We start from the raw sequence: 10283 nt of genomic DNA on the forward strand, positions 1-10283 counted from the left end.
GCGTGTGTGTGCGTGTGTGTGCAAGTGGGCCTTCACGGGGGTGTGGGTGTGCAAGCGGGCTTGTGTGCTGCTGTGCACGCGCGTGCCTTTGCGTTGGCGTGTGCACACGTGCGTGCAAGAGGGCGAGGGGCAGCAGCGGCTGCACGGGGCCCCGCGGCACCGCGCAGAGCGAGGGCGGGGAGGGGGCTGCCCGTTCCCGGCACCGCGGCGGGGCCCCGGCTCCCTTGGCTGGTCCGGCACCCGCTTTGCCCCGCAGAGCTGACCCCGTCCGTAACAGGGAGGAGGAGAGGACGTTGCCCGTCCGTGGCACTGCCGGCGTGACCAACGCCCGCTGCCGAGAACCGGAGCCAGCTCCGCTTTCGATTTCTTCATTCCCCCCATTGCCTTCAGTCCTGCCGAGGGGGGCGCGGGGAGGCTGCCCAGGGGCAGGGGGCAGCCGGCCGGGCTGGGGGCTGCAGCCAGGCCCTTCTGTCCCGCACCGGCACCTCCCTCCCGGGACATCGGCCCCGCACGGTCAACCCACGGCGGGCTGCACGCCGCGACCCGAAACCCCAAACTGCTCCCGGGGAAGTTCCAGGCACTGCCTGAAACACAGGAACGGCGGCTGGCGCCTGCCCTGGCAGCCCCGAAATGCTCCTCTCCACGGCGGTGACCCCCCTTTCTAGCACGGAAAAAGCTGGAAACGACAAATTCGGGAGGGGTTTCGTACACACGGCAAGTCCCGGAGCGAGGACTTTGGTTCTGCAAAAGCATTAACGGGTCCTGACAACTCATCCCATCATCGCTCTGTTTATTGATGCCACTGTCCAACACGAGATCTGACACCGCCTTCCCCACGGCAGCCGTCGGCCAGGAGCCCGGCGTGCACCGGGGAGCCGGCGTCGCCGCTCTGGCCACGGCCCGGCCCTTCGGGTGCATCTCCCCCAGCCGCAGCCCAACGATGGGAGCCGCGACGAGAACGAGCCGTGGAGAACCGAACCGCTGGAAATGGGAGCTCAAACCGACAGCGAGGGAGACCGGCCCGTGTCCCACCCACCGCAACAACAGCCACCGCCGTGTGGCGAGGGACCCCGGCAGCGGGGGCCCGTGAGCCGGGAGGTCTCCCGCAGGCAGCCCCGAGCTGGCCGAGGCTTTTCTGGGAGCCAGCCCGGGACCCGCTCCTCCGTCTGGGACAGGAGTCCGGCTGCTCCTGCCGCTGGGGAGCGCGCGGCCGATGCCACCGCTGGCCGCAGGGCGCTTCGGAGCGAGCGGAAGAGCAGTTAAACACTCGAGGCCCTGCGCACAGGTACATCACGACCCCGCGGCCAGACCCGCGTCTACAAACCGCTTCCCGCGTCCGGCGATGTCTTCGGTGCAGCTCCGGGGGCGGCGGGAGGGCCGGGCGCCGCCGCTCGTCGGAGAGGCGTCTGCCGCTGCGGAAGGATTAAGCGCTAGAAAGGAGCGTTTGGAGGAGCCTTGCTGATGGGGTCCTACCAGGAAAAGGTTCTTTTACTGCAACTAGTATTTTATTCTATGGTATAATTCATGAGTGCATCACAGCCCCGCGAGCCGGGCAGGCACCTACCAGCGCTTCACATCTAGACACACGGAGAACTTCCTCGTCATCTGGATCTAGTTATTACTCACCTCCCCCTGGCCGGGAGCTCCTGGTCACCGCAGCCCGCCGAGCGGCTGTCGCGTCCAGCCTGGGAAGCTGGGGCGAGGCAGTGCCCCTGCAGAGCTCCTGGACAAAAGCGACTGTGCCAGAATCAGCTACAGAGCGGTTTTTTTTTTTTAAAAAAAAAAAAAAAAAAAAAAAAAAAAAAAAAAAAATCTTGGCGATCCCTAAGTTTGCTTATCAAATAAAAAGTTCCTCCACATTTATTAAAAAACCAAACAGTAGATTTAAAAAGCAGTTAAGAGTCCTACTCTGGCCAAACACCCTGTACAGGTTTCTTTTGTTGGTGGTTTGTTTGCTTTTTTTTTCTGACGGTGAGGATTCCCCCTAAATCAGCTGCTTCTGTTAATTTTATATATAGATAATCTTTTAATTTTGCCGCGCGTTGCTTGCTTTAATTAATTAATTTATTTCCAATCAGCCTAGCCGTCTCCACCAGACCAGCGGCGCTACCACACAAAGCTTCCTTGATGTCCGTGCCCTGAGCCGGGGGTGGTGGGGTGGGGATGGAGGGAGGGTGGGAGAGATGAGCGGAGGAGGAGGAGGAGGAGGAGGGCTGGAGGGATGGATGGAGGGAGGGGAGGGAGGGAGAGGAAGCCGTCGGGCAGCCCCTCACTCTCCCATGTGCGTCCTCAGGTGGTACTTGAGGGACTGCTTGTAGCGGAAGCACTTGGTGCACTCGGTGCAGGGGTAGGGCCGCTCGCCGGTGTGCGCCCGCTGGTGCTCCAGGAGGTGGTGCTTCTGGGTGAAGTTCTTGCCGCACTCGGTGCAGTGGTAGGGCCGCTCGCCCGTGTGGATGCGTTGGTGCTCCAGGAGGTGGTGCTTGCGGATGAAACCCTTCCCGCAGACGGTGCAGGCGTGCGGGCGCTCCCGGGTGTGGATGCGGTAATGGTTGGTGAGCTTGGACTTCTCGCTGAAGGTCTTCTCGCACTGGCTGCACTGGTAGGGCCGCTCGCCGGTGTGAGTCCGCTGGTGCCGCAGGAGGTGGGAGGGCCGGGTGAAGTTCTTCCCGCACTGGGGGCAGAGGAAGGCCATCTCGTTCTTGCCGGCGTGGATCCTCTGGTGCATGATGAGGCTGATCTGCAAGCGGAAGCTCCTCCGGCACTCGCCGCAGGTGAAGGGCCGCTCCCCGACGTGGGTGATCTGGTGTTTGCTGAGGCTCGACTTGTGGCTGAAGCTGCTCTCGCACTCGGAGCACTTGTAGGGCTTCCCCGGAGGCGGGGGACGGGCCTGGGGCTTGAGGCCGTGCTCGGGGCGCCGGGGGACCCCCACGCCCCGGCGCGTGTGGCTGCGCTGGTGCAGCAGGAACTGCTGCTTGTTGCGGAAGCTGAGGTCGCAGTCGTGGCACTCGTAGGGCCCTTCCTTGAGGTGGTTGCGCTGGTGGATCATGAAGTTGATCTTGAGCATGAAGCTCTTCCCGCACTCGGGGCAGATGTAGGGTCTCTCCCTCGTCCGGTTCCGCTGCTGGGCCGTGGCCGGCTTCATCTCCCCGGAGTCCCTCTCGCAGGCGGGGGGCTTTCTGACGCGGGCGGCCGCCAGGCTCCTGGGCTGCGTTTTGGAGCTGCACTGCGCCTCGCAGCCCAGCCCGGCCTCGTGGCTGGGGAACGCGGGCGGCTCGGTCCTGCCCGAGAACATGGTGCACGGCTCCAGGGTGTCGGGGTCGTCCTCCTCCTCCTCCTCCGTCTTGATCACGATCCCGTCCTCTGAGAGGGGAAACGGCAACAGCGTTAGGGTCATCGGGTGGGACGGGGTGGCCTTGCACACACCCGGGGGTTGCTACAGAAACATCTGCACGGGCTCCTGCGGCCGTCTGCGCCTGCCCGCCTGCTCTGCCCGACCACCCGGACGCAAGCCGGCTGCGGCCCGGAGCCCTGGCACGGGGCACGTCCTCTCGTGGCGGCAAGGCGAGCCTCCCGACAGGGAGGACGGACAAACCGCCGCCCGCACAGGCTCCTTTGAGACCCTGCCTGTCAGAAGGTTTTCCAATTTCACGATGCTACGAGCTGGGGGATGGAAGTGCCATCGATCCGCGAGGACTCGGGCAGCTGAGCGATTTCGGAGCAGCTCCATCTGCTGCCGTTTCGCTGGGCTACAACAACAATGCTGCCCACACCCGGCGCGGCACCGCTCGACGGAAACACAGCACAGGGCTGCCGGCCTCCAGCTCCGCTCCCGAGACAACCCACCCAGCCTGGGACTGTCCCCTTCCTTTAGCCTCGCTGCGACAGGGCACGGGAGAGACCCCCTCCTCCCCAGAGGCACACGGCGGTGGGATGGATGGCCGCACACCAGGCTCCCCCCTCCTGTCGCCGATGCCAGAGGTGACCCGGTGTTTTGGTTTGTCCTACTGGGGACACGTGCAGCGGGACTCGCAGCCCCGAGGAAAGGCCCATGGTGGATCCCTGCGCTGGACTTGGAGCCAGGCCGACGTACTTTTCTAGGAAGAGCCGCCACGCTTTCCCGAGAAGAGGCAGCCGACAGCAGCGGGCTGTATCAGAGCCCTCTCCCCTCCCATGGAGGGGTCAGAGGGGAAAACCCCCGCTCCCAGGTCCTCCTCCCCGCCTCCTCGCGGCAAGGAGCTTCCCCCGTGCGGCCCCAGGGGCTATCGCCGCTCAGCGCCGGCTGCCAGCGCCCGCAGCCCAGTCAGAGCGTTGCCGCAGCTCAGCCCCACCAGCCAGGGCCCCGCATGCTGGCAGAGGCGCTGGCTCTCGGATGAGGATCGGCTCCAGCCCCACTGGTGGCTTGGCTGGTTTCCTTTAGAAAACGGTGAGGAGACCACAAGATCCACGAGACGGAGCTGAGGAGGACCTCCAGGGCCCAACTCCAGCTCTCTTGGTTTGCCTTACGCCCTCGCAAAGCCGTCGGGAGGCAGGAACCCGCCCTTCCCAACAGCCCATCTCCCCGCTTTCCCACCTCCACCCTCAAAGCACGTCTGTAGGACCTGGCCCGTATCTGCCACCCAACTGGCAGACTTCCACACACGAAGCGCCCGCTGCCACCTCCTCATCTCTCCACTCTGTAACCTCACCTTTCCCCTTCCCTCCCGGCAGCTCGCGTGCCATGGACCTCCAGCCACCCTCCTGACCTGCCCCAAGCGCCCCCCACGCTGGTCGATGTGCAGCACCCCCCACGTTCCTCCAGCAGTCTCTGGTGGTAAGCATCTGAGCAGCTTCCACCGTTCCTCTGCAGTCCTCAACTGACGTCCTCACCTCTGCATCGGTGGGATCTTGGCAGCGGAGCTCACTGGGGCTCCCATAAAACGCTGCCTGAGAAACGTCTTCCCTCTGTCTCTGTGTGTAACAAGGGCTTTTCCCACCTGCAGAGGATGGAGCCACTGCTCGCTCCACTCCGGAGCAAGTCAGGTGCCCTCAGAGACCACGCTCTGATGGCCACCATGCATGTGCTGCCTCCTCCTCCTCCTCCCGGCCTGAGGTCTGACCGCAGCTGCTCTTGAGGCTGCTGCAGCCAGAAACTCTCCTTCTGGTGCCGGTGCTGGTGGGATTTTACCCTTCTCTTTCATCCAACCCGTTCCCCACCTTTGCCTGACCCACCACAACCCCTCCTGGGCCTCCTGTCCCCCCGACACACCGAGCGTCTCACCTGTGCAGCTCCCGTGGTGAACGATGACTCTCTGGATCTCGTTGAAGTCAGCTACGTACTCGGACGAGTCACCCAGGCTGGTTCCCGGGAGGTCCCTCGGAGGGGAGACGGAGCCGTAGGGGCTCTCGCAGGCTGCCTCCTCGTCCGGACTCTGGAAGCTCCCCTCCGACTGCCCCGACATCCCGTGCAGCTCGGGGTTTTCGGGGCTGTCTTCAGGAAGGAGCTCCTCCGTTTTGATCACAACCCTTATGCCAGCTGCAGCCAAGAGAGATTCCCGCCCGCCATCATTCCCGGGAGCCAGGACGAAGAAACCGCTCGCAACAACCCCCGCCGGCCCTGATCCCGCAGCGGGGTTTCGTTTGCTCGGCCGCTTCTGCTCTCCTGCCCCTCAGCCAGCCCTGCCACGCTCCTGCCTCTCGCCGGGGATCCTCCGCAGGCACAGGGGACTTGTTCTGCCCAGCCCGGGGACTCGGCGCTTGCAGCTCAGCGCCCCTCCGCCACCCCGCAGCCCCCGGCCGCAGCACTGGGCCAGCAGCTCCCCATGGGCTGAAGAGGATTTTTTTTCCTCTTCCCCTTGGCCTCAATTTAACTTCCTTGTGACCAAGAGCACGGGCAGGGGGTCGGAGCGACCCCACGACCTCAGCTCAGAGCCAGGGACCAGCAGCGGAGCTGACACCATCTCTTCTAGGACACCTCCTAACGTCCTCATCAGCCCCCCTTATCTCAGAGCAGGAGTCGCTCCGGGACTTGGGGTCCTGGGTGCCCCGCTCCCAGCCCAGCCCTGCCCTTGGAGAATCCCCTCAGCACCCCGGGTCTCGGCACGCAGGGTGGGAGCAGGCTGCCCTGCCCCAGAGGGATGCTCCAAGGATAAACCCAGGCACCCTCCACACAACCAGAGAGGATTTTGGGGGGGCATGGGTTTTCCCAGTGGGACCCAACTCTGCTTTCTCGCCGGGCACACCGCCTCCCTGAGGACCCGGTCTGGTTGCAGATGCTTCCCTTGCTGACGGCTCCTAGTGCCCAACTCTCCAGGCTCCGCTTGCCCTGGTTTGTACGTTGAGCTGTACCTGGACATCCAACCTCCCGTCACCCAAACTCAGGAGGTTCCTCCCGATAAGCTCCCGGGGCACAGCCCTCAGCAGCACCTGCTTTAGCCTCGGGGTGAGCAGCTCCCCTGAACGCAACCTATGGCCCCCCTTGTGCTCAGCTGCCGTCTCACCTGCGGTGGCATCGGTAATGATCTCGCTCTCCTCCAAGTCCTGCTCGTTCCTGACCGGTTCCTCTCCTTGCTCGATCTGAGACAAAATACCAGGTTTGGAAATTGCATAGTCTGTTGAGAGACAGAGGGATGGAGAGAGGGATTACTGCACAGGGAATCCAAATAGTGGCTTCCACCTCTCCCCAGCGCCCAGGGGGACACGTGAAGACGCTCAGGAACATCCAGAAAGGCTCTGCAGGCAGAAAAGCCCAGTGCTGCAGGCAGGCCGGGCTCCCCAGATGGGCAGGAGGGAGTCACAGAGGCAGGAGCTGAGCTGCCACACACCCAGGAACTACCTTCGAGGAGAAACCCAAGCTGTACGTTTTTCTGGAGGGGTTTTAGAACTTCCCAGGCAAAGTCCTGGCTCTCCTGAAGCCAAGAGCATTTCACCTCTGGCCCCAGCAGAGCCGGGATTTCTCCCGCAGCTGCAGCAGGAAATGCCCCAAAGCAGCACAGCCAAGACCGCATCAGCCAATTTTTTCCCTCTGCAAAAGCCTCCTCTAAAGGGGTGCGTGGGCTGGTACCCAGAAGATGAAGGAAACCCTTTTAACAGCCACGGGGAAGGTGCTGCTTTTTCACCGAGTGACTCTGGCTGGAAGGGGCCTCGGGAGGTCTCCAGCCCACCTGCCCTAACCCAGCCGGGACAGCAGCGCGCCCCGAGCTGGGAACGAACCTGGCCATTGCCGGAGGGATGCCCTTGCCCAGACTAGAAACACCCTCCCGTGTTTTTAAGCCTCCTTTTAAAATGAGACATTTGGGTCTCAAGAGGATCCGAGGGGACCTTTGAGGAGGCAGAAGATGCCCAGGCCCGTGGGCAACAAGGCGCCCCGGAGAACCTGCCTTGGCCAGGGCGAGGACACCCCGTATTTACCCAGGGAGATCAGCGACTCATAGTTGCCCTTCATCACGTTCTTGTACAGCTCCTTCTGCCACTCCTCCAGCTTCTCCCATTCCTTGTTGTTGAAATAGACGGACACGTCGTCAAACGTCACCGGCACCTGCAATCACGAGCAGCACGGGTTCAAGCGGCCGCCTCGCTCCCCAGCAGCCCGGCGCGTTACCTCAGCCGGCGCCGGTGGCTGCTCACTCCCGCTTGGACACAGCCAGGCTCCAGCTACTTCATGGCCACCACCAAGTCGGATTTTTATATTTAAAACGACTCCTGGACACGTATTTCTATGAGATTAAAGCTCTCGGGCAAACACCCGGCTCCCGGCGATGACCCCAGACTGTGATTTCCCCGAACGACACCAACCTCCTCCTCTCGGTCCCCGCACCGGCAGGGACGACTCTCCAGAGGTGACCGGGCTTGTGCCCGCCTGGACGGAGCATAAAGGAGATAAAAATCGTGTGCTAGGGCTGGACTTCATCTCTATTGATGAGCTGACGTAAAACCCCAGATTCAATTACCCCAGAACTCGAGGGAAAACTGCCCGGGCCTGAAGGGCTCCCGGTTATCGCCAGTTATGGGCCGGGAGCAGACCGCGGCTTTCAAGCCGAGTAATAATTTCTAAGGATAAACTCGGGATGCGTGAGCCAGGCTGTGTTTGGCTTCTGCTCCCTGACCGTGCTAACGGGGTACCAGGGTGTGAACCCCCCCTCTTCCAGACCCCCTCCGCTCTCTCTGGCGAAGCGGCGACGTTCACTTTGCCATGTCCCACACGATCCCATCTGCAAACTTTCAGTGAGAGGGTCGTGAAATCGAAGTAGGAACTGAATATTGACGGTGAGCTCCTTCTGAACTCGGTGAAGCCCAACCGCGAGCACCTTCCCCCGAATCCCAGAGGTTCCCCCTTCCCCACAGCAGCAGCAGCAGCAGCAGCAGCAGCAGCAGCAGCAGCTCCCGCTTGCTCCTTCCCCGGCCCGGAAGACCCCCACCGCAGCACCAAGGTGGTAAAAGAAATGGTGGTTAAAAAAAAAGATCAAAAACCAAACCAAAACAAAAGAGTAAATTGCTCCCGGGCTGCACAGCGCGGTGAAGCGGAACTGAAACCTCCGGCCTGAGCGTGGGGGGACGATCCCTCCCGGGTCCATCTCCCACCGCAGGCGGGTCCCAGCATCCCGGGAGCCACCGGGAACCTGTGAGGGGCAGGTCCGCTGCCTCCACGTCCTGACGGTGACTCACCTGCACCGGGGCTGTTCCCACTCACCCACCTTGCCTCCCCCCCCGTCCTGCCCTCCATGAGCGTTTTGGGAGCGTTTCGGGCGCAGAGCCGGGCTCCCGCACCCCAGGACACCGTTACCTTGGGGACTTCCCCCTTCCTGCCAGGGGGCAGCCGCAGGATCCAGAAGTTCCTGTTCTTCAGCAGGTTCTCCATGTTCTCCAGGCGCCGTTGGAGCAGCCCGTACTCCTGGATGAGGGTGCCCAGCGCCGCGCACTTGCTCTCCAGCTGGTTCCCCAGCTCCGCCGCCGTCTTCTCACAGTCGATCAGCTTCTTCTCCGCCATCCCCGTCCGACCCTCGAGGTCGAGCAGGCGGGTGGAATGGGAGTCCACCTTCCTCTCCACCGCCTGCACGGCCGCCACCACCGTCAGCGACAGCTCGGCCGTCTGCGTCTCCCGCTCCGAGGTGCGCTCGGGGCCGGCCGGCGGCCGGAGGGGCGAGGGGCAGCGCGGCTGCAGCAGCGGCTCCTGCGGGCAGACGGGTGCGGGGGGTCATGGCGGGGGGCGGGAGATAGGGACACCCCCACGGTGCTGGGGACCCCCGGGGGTGGGGTGGCGGGAGGGCTGCCGCAGAGCCCAGCCGCTCCCCAGGATGGCGGGGACGTCCCCGTGTCCCCGCAGGGCGCTGACCTCGCTAAGCTGCTTATGGCGACGGCCCCGTGTGGGTCCCACAGGACGGGCAGGACCCGCCGCCGGGGAGGTCGGGGCCGGGGGGAGCCCCGACACCTAGGGGACAGGAGGTGACAGTGATGGGGGGGGGGGGGGGGAGGTGACACAGGACTACCGAGCCCAGTTGCCATGGGCACGGCGAGGGGACACCCCGGGGGGCTGACGGGCGCTGTCAGGGCGCCCCGTCGCCATGGGGACGGGCCGGTGACACCCGGAGAGGAGGGGGGGGGGGGCGGCCTGTCACCAGGTGGCGGCGGGTCTGTCACGGTGGGGGGGCGCTCCCCGACCCGCAGGGCCCGGCCGCCGGGGCGGCGGGGGGGGGGGGGGGGGGAAGCGGCGGAACGGGCAGGCCCGAGCCCCGACGGCAGCTCGGGCGCCGCCGTCCGCGGAGGCCAGGCCCGGCGCGGCCCGGCCGCGCCGTCCCCCCGGGGCTGCCCGCGCCGCTGGCGGCCCTGCCCGGCCCTGCCCGTCCCCCCGGGGGGGCGGCCGCGGCCCCGCGCTCTGACAGCCCCCGCCGGTCTGCCTCCCTCCCGCCGCGCCGCCCGCCTCCCTCCGCGGCCCCGACGGCGCGGCCCGCCCCGACGTGCGGCCCGCGGGCGCCGGGCGAGCGGCGTTGGGCCGGGCCGCGACCCGCGGCGGGCGAGCGGGCGGGCGGGCGGGCGGGCGGGGAGCGGCGGGCGCCCTTACCTGAGCGGGAGCCCCCTCGGCCATGGCCCTTTGTTCCCTGCCCGGGGCCCCGGGGGCCGCGGCCGGGAGGATCCAGCGCCCGCTCGCTCCTTCACCTCCGCCCGCCGCCGGGCATCGGGCTGGGCCCGGGACGGCGCGGCGGGGCGGCGCGGCGGGGCGGGGGCGCGGCGGGGCGGCGCGGCGGGGCGGGGCGCGGCCCGGCCCGACCCGACCGGGGGAAGGCGGTAGGGGGGGGAGGGGGAGGGGGGGG

The 10283-nt window shown here is 65.3% G+C and overlaps 1 protein-coding gene across 1 annotated transcript; it reads right to left on the reverse strand.

The window, feature by feature from the left end:
- Window positions 1-2255: 2255 nt before the first annotated feature.
- On the reverse strand, window positions 2256-10057 carry LOC104349206 (zinc finger protein 783). The gene is made up of 6 exons (XM_086466610.1): window positions 10022-10057; window positions 8759-9145; window positions 7387-7513; window positions 6477-6587; window positions 5258-5512; window positions 2256-3360 (listed from the first exon to the last, which is right to left on the reverse strand). Exons 1-6 carry the CDS (start codon window positions 10055-10057, stop codon window positions 2270-2272), a joined length of 2007 nt encoding a protein of 668 aa, XP_086322736.1. The 3' UTR covers window positions 2256-2269.
- Between the last annotated feature and the right edge of the window lie 226 nt (window positions 10058-10283).

Source organism: Leptosomus discolor, chromosome 6, assembly GCF_034619465.1.
Source record: "Leptosomus discolor isolate bLepDis1 chromosome 6, bLepDis1.hap2, whole genome shotgun sequence".
Lineage (NCBI taxonomy): Eukaryota > Metazoa > Chordata > Aves > Leptosomiformes > Leptosomidae > Leptosomus > Leptosomus discolor.